We start from the raw sequence: 21115 nt of genomic DNA, 5'->3' as shown, positions 1-21115 counted from the left end.
ATTTGTATTTGTGTATACTTTCTTTGTTTTGTTTTTATAACTGCACTGCCTGAATGGTCTGATGTTTTCTACAATTTCAGGGAAAAAAAAAAAAAATTCGGAAAATAAATATTTTGCGAAATTGCTTCAAAATCCTGATCTGAAACAAATGATTTGCCATCCACACTCTGAAGTCTGGAACTGAATCAAATGATTCACAAACTCACACCGAAGTCCCAATCTGAATCAAATGATTCGCGATCCATGCTCTGAAGTCCTGATCTAAATCAAATGATTCACGACACACGATTTTAAGTCCTGATCTAAATCAGATGATGATTTGCAAACCATCATTTCAGATCAGGACTTGAAGCTCGGATCGTGAATCATTTGACTTCACGATCGCAAATCATTTGATTTTAAATCAGGACTTCAAATCAGGTATCCTGAATCATTTGGTTTAGATCGAATCTTTGCGTATCGTGAACCATTTAATTTGGATCGAAACGGGTTTGTGAATCATTCTGCAAATTGATTTATTCAAACCAAATTATTTGTGATTCGCAATTTCAAATGATTCACGATACGCGTTTTGAAGTCCTGATCTAAATCAAATGATTCGGGATATGTGATTTGAAGTACCAAACCAAATCAAAGGATTCACAAACCCGCAAATTTCAGATCAAGACTCAGAACGCAGATCGTGAATCACTTGACTTAGATCAGAACTTCACGTATCATGAATAATTTTATTAAGATCTGGACTTCAAATCACAGATCACGAATCATTTGATTTAGATCAGGACTTCAAAAAACATATTGTGAATCATTTGAAATTGCCCATCACAAATCATTTGATTTGAATAAATCAATTTGTGAAATGATTCACAAACCCATTTCGATCCAAATCAAATGATTCACGATACGCAAAGATTCAATCTAAATCAAATGATTCAGTATACGTGATTTGAAGTCCCGATGTAAAAACAAATGATACGCGAACCCTCTCTGAAGTCCCGATCTAAATCAAACGATTCGGTATATGTGATTTGAAGTACTGATCTAAATTAAATGATTCGCAAACCCGCTCCGAAACCCTGATCTAATTCAAATGATTCAGGATACGTGATTTGAAGTCCCGATCTAAAATCAAATGATTCACGAACCCGCTCCGAAGTCCCTATCTAAATCAAACTATTCATGATACGTAATTTGAAGTACCAATCTAAATCAAATGATTCGCAATACGCAAAGATTTGTTCTAAATCAAATGATTCACAATATGTGATTTGAAGTACTAATCTAAAATCAAATGATTTGCAATACGCAAAGTTTCGATAAAAATCAAATGATTCGGTATATGTGATTTGAAGTACTGATCTAAATCAAATGATTCGCAAACCCGCTCCGAAGTCCCGATCTAATTCAAATGATTTATGATACGTGATTTGAAGTCCCAACCTAAATCAAATGATTCCCGAACCCACTACGGAGTTTCGATCGAAACAGTGAATCATAAAAATAGAAATAGAACAGTGAATCATTTTGCGACGCAATGATTTAACTGATTTGGAGCTTTGAAAAGCTCCATTTCACCCATCACTACATACTTTTTAAAATCATTACAAGTGATCAATCAATGGCTCTTTAAATCTGTTTTTTGCTAGTAAATCGCTTGAAATTAATGATCGAAGTCACGAGTTTGAATCAATCGGAGCGGTTCCAGCATAAATGACTCAATTGATTTGGTTCATTTGTTCATCTTTTCGCGTCTTCAGCCATGTTTACATGGCATTGTCAGTACTAGTACTGGCTTAGCTCGCTAGTTTTATGACATGAACGGAAATAAGCAAAGAAGTTAAGATGTTTTTAAAAATGCGTGAGTTCTGCGTGATGATATGTGCTTGAAAAAATTTAGCACTTATTTCATAGATACATTATAATTGACAGAAACAGGTTTTATTTAATAAATAAAATAATAGTATAAAAAGAGTACTTAAAAAATGATTCAATAAATTGGAAGGTGAATATGTAATATGTTTAACCAGAATATGAACCTTAATCAGACAATGATGTGCATGTAAACATGGCATTGTAACACCGAAAACTCAAATGAACACAAATGAACTCAAATGTGATTGGTTAGGACGTGATGTAATACTCACTGTGAAAGGAGCCTTGTGTCTGGGAGTGTTTGGAGCTGTTGTAGCCGTTCTGGTTGGGTGGAGGCTGGGGTGGGACGGGGGTCTGTGGGGGTCCATGTGTGGGAGTGGAAGGGGGAGGTGTAGGGGTCATGACCTGACCCTGAGGAGACGCAATCTGTAGTAAGCCTTCACCATGACCTCCCTGCATCGGCATCATAGAGCCTGAAGCTGAAAGACATGAGAGTATGAAAGATGACACTGATCACAACAACGACTACGAGTCCTGTGTGGCCAGCGGTCAGCGCTTACTGGTGGGGGAGAGGGGCATGTTGGAGTAAAGGGTGACTGGTGGGGGCGCGCGGCTGGGTTCTGAAGGCAGCTGTAGAGGAGGCAGTGGCTGGCCGTAGTGGTCCGGAGGAGGGAGCTTCATCGCCCCCTGGTGATCCTGCTGGGGAGGAGGCAGGCCTGGGGGGACGTCCATCTGAATGCAGTCGTGGCTGTACTCTTCCTTTATCAGTCTGCCAGTGGGACCTAGATACCAGCAAGAAGACACATTTTAAATCAGTTTACTGAATCACTTTATTTAAAAAAACAAAGTCGTTCAGGACTTAATCGAATCAGTAAATCTTTTTTGAACCTGTGTGGAATGGCAAGTCTTTTTTTGTAGAAGAAAAACATAAAATAACACTGTTCATCATGCTTTCAATTAGGGATGCAGCAAAATTTCAGGTGCTGAAACATATCGGCCGAAAATGGCATTTTCGTTTTTTAGGCAAAAGAGAAAATACGGCAAAAAAATATGTTGCACCGCCCAGCAGTTTTCAGCGCTCAGGTTTCACTCTCGCTTTAGCTGTCGTCACTGCAGAGTGTGACGCTTATGGAAGAAAATTAATGACAAATGTCTTTAAAACAAAAAAGCATGTTAAATTGCACTAACTGAAAAAATAATGCATTGAATGAACAGTGCTTGCATTTTAATGCCTTGTATTTTCAGGGCTTGCATTTTTTTTATTTTTAAGCAGGAAATATTTCAATTAAAAATATTTCACATACATTTTCATAACTAAAAATTAAAAAAAAAAAAAAAAAAAATCACATTCACCTTCTAGAATTCACTTCCAAAATATTCAATCTGTTCAAAAATACAATGTATAATATTCGACAAGCAAGTTTCGGTCCATTTTATTTCACTTTACAAATTTGCTTCCACAAATTCAGTGGATCAAATTCGGCATTTCACATTCGGGAGCTGCAGGAATAGCAGTAGAGCACCGATGCACAATCTCCAGCTGCTGTCAGTCGCTCACCAGCAGGTGGCACAAGCGGCTGTTGATGAAGGCCAAAGCAACCAGTATTAACGCAAGTCATTCATTCACTAAAACTGATTTGCAGAAATGAAGCAAGCGCTAAGTAGAAGTTAAGATTATCAGGGCCAGTATGTATATGCCGAAAAGCTGATTGTGTTTAATTTAACATCTTCGCTGCTATTCATGTAGACTACATGTAAGCAGCTTTCTCTAACACAAAGGAAATTATAATGTTGTTTTACCCGACGCTGATGTACACAACTAACATTACATCTATTGAAGACATATTGCTTTTCGGTTACTTAGTTTCCTTAACTTTGTATCATGGCTTGTGTGACACTATGTAGTAAATATTGCGGTTTCACACATACGTCACACTCCAGGATTCCCCAACGACGCAGAACGCACCTCAGTGAACTAATGCAGTGATATAAGACCTCAGATCTCAGAATACACTTTATTGATGATGTGAACTATGCAGACTACAGTTAAGCAGAACAGTTAAACATGAACGCATAAGGTTTCAAAAAAAAAAAAAAAAAAAAAAAAAACTTCACGCGGCTCAGTCGGGCTCACACAATGATAGCCATTAAAAGACCGAACTCATAATACACCAACCTCACTGATGATGCAAACTATATACAGACAGATGAAATCAGAATATGACATTTTTTTTAGAAAATAATTGTGTACTGTACATAGATGGAGGGAGTTCTTGGCAAAATCTCACCTGTAGTAAATCACTATGAGTAATAAAAGATTTACGGTTTGTTATTTTAAATGTTAGAAGTCACTTAAGTAAAATACACCGGACGTTTTAACCCAGTCAGTGGAATTATCAGATGGTCACTTGGGTGAGAGTGCGTTAAAGCTTTCTCCGGTTTAAATTTGTTGCTACAACACACAGTGTACGCATCTGCTTGTCTGTATTTGGTTCGCATCACCGATAAAGTGTACTCTGAGGTCTTATATCACCACATTAGTTCACTGAGGCGCTTTCCGCATCGTTGGGGAATCCCGGAGTGTAACTTATGAGGGAAACCCAAATATTTACAGCACAGCGTCACACAAGCCATGATACAAAGTTAAGAAAACTAAGTAACCCAAAGCAATATGTCTTTATCAGATGTAATGATGTAATGTAGATCAGCAGCTGGAGATCACACATCGGTGCTCTACTGCTATTTCTACAGCTCCTGGATGTGAAATACCGAATTTTCTGCAGAATTTGAACCACTGAATTTGTGGAAGCGAATTTGTAAAGTGAAATAAAATGGATTGAAATTTGCCTGTCGAATATTATACATCGTATTTTTAAACAGACTGAATATTTGGGAAGTGAATTCTGGAAGGTGAATATGAATTTTTGAATTTTTAGTTATGAAAATGTGGGTGAATTATTTTGAACTGAAATATTCACTGCTTAAACAACTATGTTACATTTAAGAACCTAAAAATGCAAGCCCTGAAAATACAAGGCATTAAAGGTTCATGAAACCCCAGACTACTTTTTCTGAGATTTGAGCAGAGGTGTTTGTGTTCCACATCACATATGACAATGTTAGAACCCATTAATTTTAATCGTTGGAGAAAACTGGTTAATTTTGAGCTTTTTTGCTCTATTTTCATCTTCCGGGTTTAAAATCTACATTGTGCTGACGTCGCAGTTTGTGACGTGGCAACGGACTACAGTACTTCGATGACACATCGGTGTCTCGTAATTATTCATGAGGCTGCTCGTTCTTATCCTATGAGAAGACGCTTCGTCTAATAATTCATGACAGCACGTGTTGATTTGCTGTGACAGACACTTCAGACTGTGAGATTGCATATAATAACTGAGAGAAACATTAATGGATCGAATGAGACTGTTTGTTTTTGTTTGCTTTGTAAGTAGAGTTCGGCACAAACGCGATTCATTCATAAGGTGAGTGTAATAGCGGTTTTTACAACTCAACGCAACTCATCAAAAGGATTATAAATGCCACAAAATAAGCCTTAAAAGTTAATAGAGGTGCAACAGAACGTTCATATGTGTTTTTTGATGCAGAGTGCAAATGCCTGTGCATTTATTTGTGTTGTTAACTCAATGGAAGCGAAATGAAACTGTCTGAACCTAAAGTTGACTCTCTCCCCTCTCTCCCCTCCGCTCCGTGGCGCACCACGCCCACTTTTACAGCATTTTCAAAACTATGGTGAGAACTAACCAGTGATAAAACAAGGGGGTTTCATGACCCTATAAAATGCAAGCACTGTTTATTCAATGCATTATTTTTTCAGTTAGTGCAATTCAACATGCTTTTTTGTTCCAAAGATATTTGTCATTAATTTTCTTCCATAGACGCTCCGCTTAATGTCCCACTCTATGAATGCGAGTTCTGTACTGCTCACGCTCACTGAAAAACCAAAGCACGCTGAAATAACGTCCTGACAGGAAATTTAAATGTAGTATACATACTCCTGTTTGCAGTAGCGCTACAATGCTGAAACTTGGCAACCCTTGCAAAATGATGCTACTCTCTTGTGACGCTATGGCCTGCTCACATGCTCTGATAATAATAGTTTTTTAAAACTATGCATTATTTGGATAAAAAAAATGAACTTATATCTGATTCTGTTGCACAGAACTGAATAAAAATAATATATTGATATATGGGGGGGGCAGAATTTTAATTTCAATGTATTGTAACTTTATCGGTTCATTAAAGATTTCAATAAATTAAATAAATCAAATTAAAATAGTAAATCTCTTTGAATGATTTCTGAAGGATCAACACTGGAGTAATGATGCTGAAAATTCAGCTTTAATCACATATAATTTACATTTTAAAATATATTCATATAGAAAACAGTTATTTTTAATTGTAGTAATATTTCATTATTACTATTTTTATTATGTTTTTGATCCAAAAATTACAGCCTTGGTAAACATAAGAAATGTCTTTAAACAACTTAATTATTCCAAACATTTGAATGGTAGTGTATATAAATATATATAATGATTATGTGCATAACTTACCCGTGTTTTGAAGACTGAGACCAACTAGACATGAGAGAAAAAAACAAAAAAGAAAAACATATTACAATGTATTTTCCTGAACTGATAAAAAAGCATGACAGTGTATTAGTTCATGGTGATGAATGAAAGCACAGCAGACTCACCGATGCCTGGTGACACCACTCTCTCATAATGGTAAGGGTTGACACAGACATTATCGTATTTGAGGTCAAATGCATACTGGCAGAATTTCACATGCTTCAGCTCATTCTTGTGAAGGTCGGGCCAGCGCCACAACCGCGCATAGATTACATGAGGAAAACCTTTGCGACCGGCAACCTACAGAAAAAAAACAAATGAGAAAAAGAAAGGAATAGTTTATGACGCTTACAATGTAGTATAGTGTAATAATACAGAGGAAAACAGCATAATCTGTTAAGCACTGCACAATAATAACATAAAAAATTTCTCATTTTTAAAATTACTGATGAATACAACATGCCATACAACATATGTGAAACTGGATCATGATTGGGTTTAATTTGGTTATTTTGATACATTTTAAAATCATTAAAACATTCCTTTTCAAAAACTATAATTATAATCTATTATTAAATTATTAAATTATGTGATCACTACAGTGTTATTTTTTAAATATTATTTATTTACTAGTTTAGTAAAACACAGCAAACTACAATTAATTATAGTATTTTATTTTATATTTTAAGTTTGCATTTTAAATTTGGCTTAAGGTTTAATAATTTTGTGTGTTTATGTAATTTTTTATGTATTATACATTATATTAATACATTAAAAATATATTAATTAAATTCAGTTATTATTATTTCTAATTTTCATTTTCTTTTTATTTTATTTTAGCTTCATTTCAATTACTTAATTTTATTTTTAATTTGCATTTTAAGCATTTTAATGATGTATTTTTACACCTTAATTTAGCATATTTAAACTGTGTGAAATACATTTGATTTTAAAATTTTATCACAATTTTTAAAATATAAATTTATAAAATGTTATATAATGTACACTAATGCATACTATGTACAATGGTAAATAGTAAAAATACTATTTTGTATTTCACTCTTCTGATCACCAAGCCTACATTTATTTGATCCAAAATACAGCAAAAGCAGTAAGATTGTGAAATACTTTTACTATTTAAAATAACTGTTTTCTATTTGAATATAAAAGAGAAACGTTTTTTTTTTATCCAAAGATCAGCATTTATCTGAAATAAAAAGCTTTGTAACATTATACACTACACCATTCAAAACCTGTGAAAGAAATTATAAAAATTAATACTTTTATTTAGCAAAGATGCATTAAATTGGTCAAAAGTAATGATTTATAAAGAATAAAGACATTTATAATTAATTACAAAAGTTACAGAAGATTTCTATTTTTAGATAAACACTGTTCTTCTGAAATTTCTATTCAAAGAAAGCTGAAACAAATTCTACTCAGCTGTTTTTAACATAATAATGTATAGTAATAATAATAATAATAATAATAATAATAATAATAATAATACCAATATTTATATATATATATATATATATATATATATAAATATAGTAATAATAATAATCTATTTTTATTTTGAGGAGCAAATCAGAATATTATAATGATTTCTGAAGGATCATGTGACTGGAGTAATGATGCTAAAAATTCAGCTTTGAAATCACAGGAATAAATTACATTTTAAAATATATTCAAATATAAAACAGTTATTTTAAATAGTAAAAATATTTCAAAATGTTACCATTTTTGCTGTACTTTGGATCAAATTAAATGCAGGCTTGGTGAGCAAAAGAGACTTCTTTTTAAAAAAAAAAAAAAAAACATTAAAAATCTTACTATTCAAATACTTTTGACTGGTAGTGCAATTAATTTTGGTGAACTATCGATCCCTCATACACTTCAGCAAAGGCATTGTTTAAAATTTTATTTTTGGCCTGTATGTCTGAGAGACAGGAACCGAGATCAGGAACTGAACAAACTCATGTCGCCCATACGAATGATGTGGCTCTGTGCATTGAATCACATGACCCAGCGCAATGCCACTCAACACTCAACAAACACAACTCAAACTTCCGCTAAAGACACAGCAAAACGACCAAAACGTTTTAACATAGCAGGTAGTGACAAGAAAGCAGTAGTATGACAAAAAAGCGTCACATGATCCTGAAAGCACAGTGAGCGTAAGGTCACGTGTTGAGTTTTGAGTGCGTATCGCAGCTGCCCGTGTGTGTTTAGAGTAGCAGGACAGCAGGGAGGACGTGTGTGTGATATGATAATCCTCTGTAGATTAACACTAGAGGCATGACGCTACAGTTGTGCTCTAGCAGCATGATACGAGGGATAAATCCAGCTGTCAGTGCCATTTAGGCAGACGAACTGAAACAGAGACAAAGATGTGGTGGGGCTGCTAACCAAAGGGCCCAGGGTTCAAACCCCAGAGGGGACAACAGAGTCTCACTGGTCACTAAAGCCAACTTACACAAGGTGGACATCTATATTACATTATAGAATTGCGGAAAAGAAAACGCTAAAGTTACTCATTATTAAAAATGACACTAAAACATAGAAAGTCAACTTGTCTGTGTTTTAAAAACCTACATATTGAAACACATCTGACAAACGTTGGTGAACATGTTCTGATGAATAATACTAGCAAACATCTACTAATGCAATAACCATGTGCTAGTGATTTTACTGTGGTTTTGGGATGTTGCTGCTTTACAAAATGCCTAAAATTCCCATAACATACAGATGTGTATCAGAGGGGAAAAAAATCCAAGATCAGCTTGTCACTAATTGTGATCCTGGACCACAAAACCAGTCTGAAGTAGCACGGGAATCAGTGTTAGGTAAGTTACTCTAAAAAAGTAATTAATTACTAGCTACTAATTACATCTTCAACAGAGTAATTAGATTACTGTACAAATTACTCTCTCCAAAAAGTATAATTGCTTATTACTAATTACTTCCTATAAGATCAAATCACTATATATCAAAGTTAATGAATAATACAAGGATAGACGTGAAACGATTCTTTTAAAGAAGAAGTCCACTTCCAGAACAAAAATGTACAGATAATGTACCCCCTTGTCATCCAAGATGTTCATGTCTTTCTTTCTTCAGCCGTAAAGAAATTATGTTTTTTGAGGGAAAAATTTCAGGATTTTTCTCCATATAATGGACTGATATGGTGCCCCAAGTTTGAACTTCCAAAATGCAGTTTAAATGGGGCTTCAAACGATCCCAAATGCGGTTGTAAACGATCCCAGCTGAGAAAGAAGGGTGTTATCTAGCAAAATGATTGGTTATTTTCATTAAAATTAATTAAATACAATTTAAATACTTTTTCATCTCAAACGCTCATCATGTCTTGCTCTCCCTGAAATCTGTGTATTCAAGACAGTTAGGGTATGTCGAAAAACGTAAAAAAGAAAATCGTATTTTCTCCCTCAACTTCAAAAATTATTGCAAAATCATCCTACATCGCTGCAGAAGTACCGACCCAGTCTTTGCCAAGTGAACATGCAAAGATCAAACACCCTTAACAAAAAAGCTAAAACAGCGATATAGGACGATTTTGAAGTTGAGGGAGAACATGAGATGGGAGTTTTTCAATATACCCTAACTGTCATGAACCGGAACAAAAACAGTCCAGGCAGAGTAAGACAATACGAGCATTTGACGTTAAAAAGTATATAAATTGTATTATTTTATGAAAATAAAATTTGTTTTGCTAGATAAGACCCTTCTTCCTCGACTGGGATCGTTAACAACCGCATTTGGGATCGTTTGAAGCCGCATTTAAACTGCATTTTGGAAGTTCAAACTCAGGGCACCATAGCAGTCCATTATATGGAGAAAAATCCTGAAATGTTTTGCTCAAAAAACATAATTTCTCAGAGCATCTTTTTAAGTTGAAAAAAGTTCAACATTTCTGAAAGAAATGCCCTACGTCAAGCGCTGACCAATGACAAGCGAGTAGCCAGAATTGACGTTTCCATAACAAAAAGAACAACAAGAAAAAAAATGGATAAGGTGCCAGTAGATAGATTTTTATTTTTATTGCTGTGAACTGACATTTTCCTCCCCGTTAACTTCAAAAACCGACACGCGGCTCCAATAGCCTTGTGGGCAGCGCATCGACATGAACGCTGTTGTGCTTCGGGTGTCCCTTTTTCGAGTCCCGGCTTGTAGACCCTTCCCAATCCCGATTTACTAAAAAAAGCGCCCTTGTCAACTTTTTCTTGTCAAAAAAGACGCCAAGTGTGAACATAGCCTAAGACATTAACATGTGCTTTTTAAGCAATACTAAACAGGCAATATCCCAGTATTATTCATGCTAACCAACAAGTTAAGTTGGACACTAAAGTGCTCTCATTAACTCACCAAAGTATTTAAAAAGCATGCATTTAAAGGTTAGACTTTAAATTTTGATGTTAAATCCACTATTGTATTGTAGATTCTACAGTCTATACACAGTATTAACCTCAACTACGTAAGAAGTAACTAATTAAATTACAGAAAAAATAAGAGTATTCCCTTACTTTACTTTTTTCCAAGGGAAAAGTAATTAAATTACGGTAACTCATTACTTAGTAACTAGTTACACCTAACACTGACAGGTATATTCGTAGCAATAGCCAAAAAAACATTGTATGGGTCAAAAATATTGATTTTTCTTTTATGCAAAAAATCTATAGGATATTAAGTAAAGATCATGTTCTAAGAGATTTACTAAATTTCTTACCGTAAATATATCAAAACTAAATTTTTAATTAATAATATGCATTGCTAAGAACTTAATTTGGACAACTTTAATGGTCATTTTCTCTGTATTTAGACTTTTTTTTTTGCACCCTTAGATTCTAGATTTTCAAATAGTTGTATCTCGACCAAATATTGTCCTGTCCTAACAAACCATACATCAATGGAAAGCTTATTCAGATTTTTCAGATGATCCATAAATCTCAATTTAAAAAAAAAATTGCCCCTTATGACTGTGGTCAAGTCAGTGGTCAGTAATTTTCAATATTTTTTTCTAAATATTGTTAACAAGTTATGTTAACATTCATTATTCGTGGAATGAACATGAAATACATTTCCTTGCCCATTTATAGTATGAAACATCTAGATAAATATTGATATCAAATGTAGTAAGGGCCCAGACCTTAATGCACTTTACTGCATTTTAACTGCAATCAAATGAAAATGTATTATAGTCTTACATTTGAATTAAATGCAATTAACTGAATATTAGAGTGCTTCTTGGCCCATTTAATTAAGACTACATCTTTAGATGTAATTTCATAATTACTTCTATTGCTGAATGTACTGACCAGCATTTGTAGCAAACTAAATTATACTTTATAGTCATTTCCACTGAAACTTTAAAGTTATGCATTTAAATAATTTAGCATTTACACATTTGCAATTTAGTACATTAAAATATATTAGCATTAAATGCAAAATCGAACACACTACAATTAAAATTATAATCAAGTGCTTTACGTGTGCTTTAGCATGTTAGACAACACAGCAAAATAAGTGCACTTCTTTAAAGAATGATACAAATTATTAAAACATAATGGTTTAAAATGCACTTAAGAGTAAATATTTTAATTTGCCATGAAACTCGTTGAGTACACATTTTTAAGATTTAAAGCACGTTGCAAGTGCACTTTCAATACAACTGAAAGAAGGTGCCACATGGCAAAAAATACACAAAAATAAACAAATAAACAACTAAATTAACAAAATACATAAACAATAATTTAGAAAATCCTATACCAAGTAATATAATTCATTAGTCTATCTGTAGATTAAATCGTACTTGGTGCAATAATGTTTATGATAATAAGAATATTCGTGATTAACCACTGATTACACACGGACTATTTTAATGATGTCCTTACTACCTTTCTGGGCCTTGAACCTGTCAGTTGCGTTGCTGTCTATGCAGGGTCAGAAAGCTCTCAGATTTCATCAAAAATATCTTCATTTGTGTTCTGAAGATGAACGAAGGTCTTACAGGTGTGGAACGACATGAGGGTGAGTAATTAAACACAGCATTTTCATTTTTGGGTGAACTATCCCGTTAACGTCTCTTTTTATCTGTCTGTGATAAGGTCAGTAAAGGTGACGCATTATTTTTTTACTCAGTCATTCAGCTTTGCAGCACCAGATTCTCTGTCACTGCACATACACTGCTTTTGGATATCATCACATCTTGTGTGTAAAGAATAGCGTGTACTATCTACCAGCAGCCCTTCTACACAGAGGAAAAAATAGACGGCCTTAAGTTAACCCGGCCCCTTTCCTGTGTTTTAGACAAAACAACCTTCACAGCCTCTCCTCCACCCCTCCCTCTAAATCTGGCCATACGAAAGGGTGGGGAAACTGCGCAGACGCCGTCCTTCTCCGTATAACCCACCACTTTTACTTTGAGGTTGTTGAGGTTTACAGTCAAAGGCCTTGTGATGAATGTCTCTCTTTGTAGCTGCTGTCAATCATCTAGTATCCATGGAGACCGATGCTACAGGCAGGAAGCTATTAGCATTGGCTGAAGCTGCGACTGCATCCGTCTCCCATATGAAAGCCGTATGTTCAGATGTGGGCGGTGTGGATGTGATTAGCGCCGGGCCTCAGAGCAACACCCAATCACTACGTTTATTCGACGGGACAATGCCTTGATTATTTACATTGTCTGGCTTTATTTATCGCAGGATTCACAAATAGATTAGGGGAAACACAATTGTGTGAACAATGTTGGAAAACACACTTTCCAAAGTTATTCTAGACAGGGGAAAGGGAGTTTATACAGCGGTTGACCGATATGAGTTTTTAAACGGCCGATGCCAAAAGCGATATCTAGAGAGCAGAGCAGACGATGAATCTCAGATAGAACCTATGAGCTTTCTTGTATTTTCTGTACTGATTTATGAAGGAGAATCAGTGGTATGGATTTAAATTTATTGCTGTAATGCGTTTACTACATGAGTTAACTAAGTTTACTACACACATACTGAAGCACGCATGGTGTTTTCAGCCTTTGCCACCTCAATGTATGAGAACACAATTGTTGTTTAAGGAATATTTATCAAAAAAATGATTTACCCTAAATTTATTTACAAGAAAACTGTTAATACTGTAAATAAAATCAGTTAATTAAAGATGCTTTTGATTATTAAAATGTAATGAAATCAGAATCCAGAAAATTAATGGACAACACAGAATTTGGTAAAAAAAAAAAAAAAAAAAAAAAACTGAATTTGAGCAAAAAATAAACTAAAAGTAAAATAAAAGTTAAACTTTTAATAAAATGCTGTTAAACCATGTATGTTTCACAAATTCTTGATTTTAATTAATTAGACGTCCTTTTTGATTAGGATTTTTTAATTTAACCATCAAAACAGATTCCAGAAAAATTAAAATGGAAAAAAACGGAATCCACAAAAATGAAAACGGAATTTCATAGAACCCTAAATATCCTTCAAACATTTGGGGTCAGTAAGATTTTTTTGGAAAAAAAAAAAAAAAAATACAATGATGCACTAATTTGATCAAAAGCGACAGTAAAAACATTTGCATTTAATTACTGTATTAGAATGATTTCTGAAGGATCATGTGACATGTACGTTTTACAAACTGTTGTTTTCAATTAATTAGATATCCTTTTTGATTCATATTTTTAATTTAACCATCAAAACAGTCGAGAAAAATTAAAACAAAAAAAAACAAAACAGAAAAACAAAATCCACAAAAATTTAAACAGAAAAACGGAATTTGGAGGAAAAAAAATATGGATTTTGGGAAAAAATAAAACAGATTTCATAGAGGCTTAAATATCGTTCAGACATCTGGGGTCACTAAGATGTTTTTTGAAAAAAAAAATAATAATACAGTGATGCACTAATTTAATCAAAAGCGACAGTAAAGACATTTGCATTAAATCACTATATTAGACTGATTTCTGAAGGATCATGTGATACTGATGACTGGAGTAATGATGCTAAAAATTCAGCTATGATCAAAAAAATAAATCACATTGTAAAATACATTGAAATAGAAAATGGTTATTTTAAATGGCAAAAATATTTCACTATATTACTCTATTTACTCTTTTTGTTAAACTTTTAATAAATTGCTGTTAAATCGTGTATGTTTCACAGATTGTTGATTTCAATTAATTAGACATCCTTTTTGATTAATATTTTCAATTTAACCATCAAAACGGCCAAGAAAAATTAAAACAGAAAAAAAAACAGAATCCACAGAAATTTAAACGGAAAAACGGAATTTGGAGAAACAAAAATATACGGAATTTGGGAAAAAATAAAACAGATTTCATAGAGGCTTAAATATCGTTCAGACATCAGTAAGATGTTTTTTGAAAAACAAATTAATACAGTGATCCACTAATTTTATCAAAAGCGACAGTAAAAGACATTTGCATTAAATGACTATTAGAATGATTTCTAAAGGATGCTGTGACACTGAAGACTGGAGTAATGATGCTGAAAATTCAGCTTTGATCACAGAAATAAATCACATTTTAAAATACATTCAAATAGAAAATGGCAAAAATATTCAAATATTTTAAATGGCAAAAATATTTCACAATATTACTCTATTTACTCTTTTTGTTAAACTATTAATAAATTGCTGTAAAATCGTATATGTTTCACAGATTGCTGACTTAAATAATTAGATATCCTTTTTGATTAATATTTTTAATTTAACCATCAAAACAGTCAAAAAAAAAAAAAAAATTAAAACGGAAAAGCGGAATCTGGAGGAAAAAAAATGAATTTGGGAAAAAATAAAACTGATTTCACAGAGCCCTAAATATCATTTTTTGAAAAAAAAATTAATACAGTGATGCACTAATTTGATTAAAAGCGACAGTAAAGACATTTGCATTAAATCACTATATTAGACCGATTTCTGAAGGATCATGTGATACTGATGACTGGAGTAACAATGCTAAAAATTCAGCTTTGATCACAGAAATAAGTTACATTTTTAAAATACATTCAAACAGAAAATGCTTATTTTAAATGGCAATAATATTTCACAATATTATTACTCTTTTTACTGTATTTTTGCTCAAATAAATGCAGCCTTGGTGAGAGACTTCTTTCAAACAATATTTAAACATTTTATCAATGCCAAACCTTTGAAGATTAGTGTATATATTTTATATATATATATATATATATATAATACAATTGTTTGATACTAAATTTGATGGAAATTTTAAATTATGGGAATTAAAGAAATTATTTTATGCTTTATTTACTCAGTATTTTACAAAATTTACTGCCTTAGCTTGCAACAAATCCAACATTTATTTATTTATTTTTTTAGTTTCATATCTCTATAAAACGTTGGATTTTTTTTAAATTTTGAAACCATTTGGGTGAGTGTGCATTATTCATTGAAAGCACTCTTGATAGACTTAAAAACTGACACAAGTGGAAACTTCCCCTTCTCTTAAGCAGGATGTTGGACGAGGTTACTAATGGCCAATATCTACTAAATAATTGACTTGGCCAATCTATCAGTCTATAGCTCGTCTTTTGTGACAGACACATCCTCTCCGAACAGGTCCCATGAAACCCTTTAAACACCTTTACCACTGTGACATGTCCAATCAAACCTTCACATTGACAGAGTAACAACCTAAAACACCAATTCAGCGCCTGTCTGAAAAAGCCATCTAACACTTAGTAAAGCAGACAAGAAGAAACCTGCCAAATGAAGATATGACTCATCCATTCAGTTCATTCAGCATTAACATTTGTAAGGGATTCCTGTAATTCACTGCATTAAAGCATTAAAGTGAATGGTGATGGTTCAAGTCAGTTAATGTAACCGTGGTTCACCTGTAGGCGTCCGTCCAGCGTCCTCTGGATGGTCACGCACTTGCTGGGATGGACTCCGTTGGTGGTGATGGCGGTGATGAGGGAGTCTAGCTCGTCTTTCTTCTCCTTCAGTTTCTTGACCAGGCTCTCGATGGCACGCTTGGCGAAGCCCTCGTTTTCGCCGCCCTGCCTGTGGCACATGAGGCTGTGCACGATGCTGAGGCAGGCGTCATTACTGTTGGGAGGGTTCACGGACATCCTGCTGCTCTGACAGATGGGAAAACAGAACAGCAGCATCAACACACACGACTCTTACACGCTGCATTTAGTATGCCAACACACTGTCAATGCTGTTGTAATGCATCATGGACATTAGTGCTAGAATCGCTCAATATATCATAGTTAAAATTATCCTCAGCTTCTTTAAATATCTAGTGGCCTTTAAAGGTGATGTGTGCTTCAACTGCAAAAATAATGAATTTTCCAAACACTCAACTCCTTTGTCTGACATGGTTTAGTCAAACAGGTTTCACTGATTAAGCTGAGGGTATCGTATTGGAACGGCCTACTTAATAAATACTGTGCAGTATATAGAATATAGATTTGCTGAATATAGATTTCAGAAACAAACTTGAGTGGCTCATCTGAGTGGCATTCAGGTTTCAACTTGGAAATAAATTTTTAAGTTATTTAGTATGGTAGGCAAACATTTAGTTAAATTGTGTCCATTTTTCCAAACTTTTCTATCATTTTAATTTAGTTAGGACCATATTGTACAAATTCATCCTGTCATTTTAGTTCAGTTATTGCCATTCATACAGATTCGATCCATCCTTTTAGTTTTTGGCCATTTATACAGATCAATCCTATAATTTTAGTTAAATTATGGCCATATATACAGATTCCTCCCATCGTTTTAATTCAGTTGTGGCCATTTCAACTAATTTGTCCCATTGCTTTAGTTTAATTGTGGCCATTTATACAAATTTCTCCTATCGTTATGGCCATTTATACAGATTTGTCCCATCGTTTTAGTTAAATTGTGGCCATTTATACAGATTTGTGCCATTGTTTGGTTAAATTGCGGCCATAAACCAATTTGTCCCATCATTTTAGTTCAATTGTGGACATCTTGGACAAATTCATCCCATCAATTTAGTTAAACTGTGGACAATTATACAGATTTGTCTCACTGTTTAGTTAAACTGTAGCCATTTTTACAAATTTGTCCCATCGTTTTAGTTTAGTTGTGGCCATTTATACCAATTCGTCCCATCATTTTAGTGCAATTGTGGACATCTTGCACAAATTCGTCCTATTATTTTAGTTCGATTGTGGCTATTTATACAGATTCATTCCATCATTTATTTCAGTTATGGCCATTTATACAGATATGTCTCATCATTTTGGATCAAATGTGGCCATTTATACAGATTTGTTCCATCGTTTTAGTTCAGTTGTGGCCATTTATACAGATTTGTCCCATAGTTTTAGTTAAATTATGGCCATTTATACAAATTCATCTCCCGTTTTAGTTCAGTTGTGGCCATTTATACAGATTCGTCCCATAGTTTTAGTTCAGTTGTGGCCATTTTATACAAATTCGTCCTATCGTTTTAGTTCAAATGTGGCCATTTATACAGATTTGTCCCATAGTTTTAGTTAAATTATGGCCATTTATACAAATTCATCCCTCGTTTTAGTTCAAATGTGGCCATTTATACAGATTCGTCCCACAGTTTTAGTTCAGTTGTGGCCAATTATACAGATTTGTCCCACAGTTTTAGTTCAATTGTGGCCATTTATACAGATTTGTCCCACAGTTTTAGTTCAGTTGTGGCCATTTTATACAAATTCGTCCTATCGTTTTAGTTCAAATACGGCCATTTATACAAATTCATCCCTCGTTTTAGTTCAGTTGTGGCCATTTATACAGATTCGTCCCATTGCTATAGCTAAATTGTGCCATCTTGTACAAATTCATCCCATCAGTTTAATTACATTGTGGCCATTTATACAAATTCATTATATTGCTTTAGTTTATCTGTGACGACATTGTGGTCTATATTGTTCTCTCATTTTAAAACTAAATGTAGGAATTAATTTTTAATTCATGAATGTCTTTTTAATTTTTTTTTTTTTTATGTTTTTGTGCAGCTCTTATTTGATTGTTAATTACATTTTGTATAAAAATGTTTTAAGTTTTCGCAGTTTACTCAAATAATGAGTCAAAAAATAGATCATCTGTCACCCTGGAAATGGAAGGTCAAGCCGGGTGCATTGGATTATAGGATACAGTATTCCTTGCAGCGTGCTTTGTCATATCACTGCACATTCTAATTGATCATCTGCTCCATGTATACAAAAAAAGTGCATACTATCACTATGGACATAGGAAGAGTAGTAGATTAACATGTGATCCCAAATACATACATAGCCAATGTTTGAAAAGGCCACAAAGCAATAACATTTAGAGTAAAAGCCAGCCAGCAAATGGCTTATACTGCCTTCACGCACACCTGGGAAACTCGTACTTCCAAGTCAGACATTCGTTATTACGAATTTGCATTTAAGTCAGAAACACAACACAGACATAGCCTAAACGAAACAAAGTAATTGTGAACAATAAGCCCAAAAAGTACACCTGAATTCACAGTTATAAAGCAACTGAAATACAGCATGTAAAATTAAAGTAACTTGGAAAATTATTCACTGCAGAATTGCTTTTCTCTCACTGATCTCTACATAGGCTACAGACAGGCCTATATGATATCTATGCTATAAATCAGTGTTTCCACAGTATTTCAAATAAACACATCTTTCAACGTTGCAACTCGTGTTTTATCAAGAAATCTGATTATCTGCGTCCGTAAATATGACAATGCTTGGTCAGAACTTGTACTTACGACATTTCCGACTTCACGTGAAGGCCACATACTCACAGTTTTTCATGCACAATAAACTGAGTCTGGAAAAAAAGTGTTTTGATATTAAAAAAATTTTTTATAACAGCATTCGCTGTGAGTGACTGAGATGGTTTAAATGTGATTTTGTATTTTGTACCTAAGAAGCAGAACTTCATGCCGCTGTGATGAAAACCCCTGTGATCTTTGCATGAGATGTTGCAAGTGCAAAAGTGCAAGATTTCTAGAGTGCAGTGGTAATTGAGAGCTGGTGGAGCACTGACGGATCCTGACACTTCAGATCTCTGAGCATCATCAACTCTAATCTGGGGGGAGCGTCTCCGAGACCCTTATTATCAGACTCACTGATGCTCTCCATGTCTGCGCAAGTGGCCCTTGAGGCAGCGCACCACAGGAACAACTTTACATTAAGACAGAATGTACAATCAGATGGAGTAACTGATTTCACACGCCGTAATATTTGAGAAAGGTTTTTTTTTTTTTTGAACTGAAACGCTCATGCATTATTCCTCTCTTCTTATCTGGGTGTATTACTCTGTTATTTCATCATATATAGTACAGTGCACTTAAAAGCACGGCGGCCTGATTCTAGAGGACATTCAGATTCGAACCCAGCTTTCACAGCATGACGAAACCCCAAGATTTATGGTCTCATTTTAAGATGTAGACACTGCATGAAATAACAATGATACCAGGCCCGATTCAACAGAAAGCCCTGATGTTTAAACTAAGACATGCCCAGCGCACTGTAGGGTGATATTACAGCTAATCAAACGTCATGCAAAGTTAAAGCCAAACTGTTGACTGCTCTGCAGGCAAACAAACGCCGCGGCGCAGATGCCATATTTGGTCACATGACGTCATCGAGTTCGCCGTCTAAACATTTCACTAGCTCCTGCTGGATATGAGCACAGTTGAGGTGACATGCAAACCGTTTACGCATTCCAACTAACTAGTCGGGTCAATAAAACCAAGGCGAACTGTTGAATGAACACTGAACTTGCCGGAGAGGGTGGACATGTCAGTGTCTCGCGACAGTATTCAAACGCTAGACAGTTACGAAATATTTCAAAGCTCAGACAAGGGCAAAGATGAGTTATTACGACACGACCAGGCACACCTTTGACGTAATACGCTTTTTAACGAGCGAAATGTATCGCTGAACCCGCTCAGCTTCTTATACGGTCTCGAATGGTGCAACGTGCGTTTAAAAATGAATAAAAGAAACACACACAAACGTTAAAATACTCACACATCGGTCGTATTGTTGGAGAATAGCGAAAAGCTGTCTTCTGGACAAGGACGGAGAGGTAGTAATTCGTGTCCCCTTCCCCCTCCAACATCTAATTTGAGTCTATCGGAGTCGATACCGGACTATCAGGCTCGCTGTCTCCGTCCGCGCATCCTGCCCGCTCTCCTCGCGCTCGCTACAATAACAAAAGCGGGTAGACATTGTGCGCGTGAGCGTCTCGCCCGGCTCCAGCCAATGGGAGGGCGAGTCTCAAAAGGACGGCGGCGCTCAGCCAATCACAGCGCGGCTCTCACGGCTGGGCCCCCGGGCCGAGGTCTGTCTGGGTCGCGTCTGGATTGACATATCGGCGCGACTGTTTTTTTAAGGTGGCGCCGCTGAGATTACTCCGCCCCGTATCGGCTCACCCCGCCCCATTCATCCCTCCTCAGTTTCCATCGATGATTGAAATTTACAACAGCCAGTGATGGCTACTTTTAGACTAGCACTCTGGTGCCGCATGCAGCGAGGAACAGAAAACTTGTATCATATTCTTATTAAAAGCCACTGTCAGCTTTAATAAACGACTGGAATATACAACACTGCCCAAAAGTCTGAGACCATAGACTTCGT

At 34.9% G+C, this 21115-nt stretch overlaps 1 protein-coding gene across 3 annotated transcripts in view; it reads right to left on the bottom strand.

Moving 5' to 3' along the window:
- smad10a (SMAD family member 10a) overlaps window positions 1-20820 on the bottom strand; it is a 37740-nt gene extending 16920 nt beyond the window's left edge. Inside the window, exons 1-6 of one of the 3 annotated variants that reach the window (XM_051136690.1) lie at window positions 20507-20820; window positions 16352-16597; window positions 6593-6767; window positions 6450-6473; window positions 2433-2654; window positions 2145-2351 (exon numbers count right to left, since the gene is read on the bottom strand). In XM_051136690.1, the coding sequence (XP_050992647.1) occupies window positions 2145-2351; window positions 2433-2654; window positions 6450-6473; window positions 6593-6767; window positions 16352-16588 (865 nt within the window). In that variant the 5' untranslated portion in view covers window positions 16589-16597; window positions 20507-20820. Of the gene's footprint in view, window positions 1-2144; window positions 2352-2432; window positions 2655-6449; window positions 6474-6592; window positions 6768-16351; window positions 16598-19236; window positions 19629-20506 lie in introns of those variants that run through there. The other 2 variants (XM_051136691.1, XM_051136688.1) reach the window with 2 other exon arrangements.
- Window positions 20821-21115: the final 295 nt, after the last annotated feature.

The sequence above is a fragment of the Labeo rohita genome, chromosome 19 (genome assembly GCF_022985175.1).
Source record: "Labeo rohita strain BAU-BD-2019 chromosome 19, IGBB_LRoh.1.0, whole genome shotgun sequence".
Lineage (NCBI taxonomy): Eukaryota > Metazoa > Chordata > Actinopteri > Cypriniformes > Cyprinidae > Labeo > Labeo rohita.
Note: the sequence above shows the minus strand (reverse complement) of the source record. Positions and strands in the feature narration are given on the sequence as shown.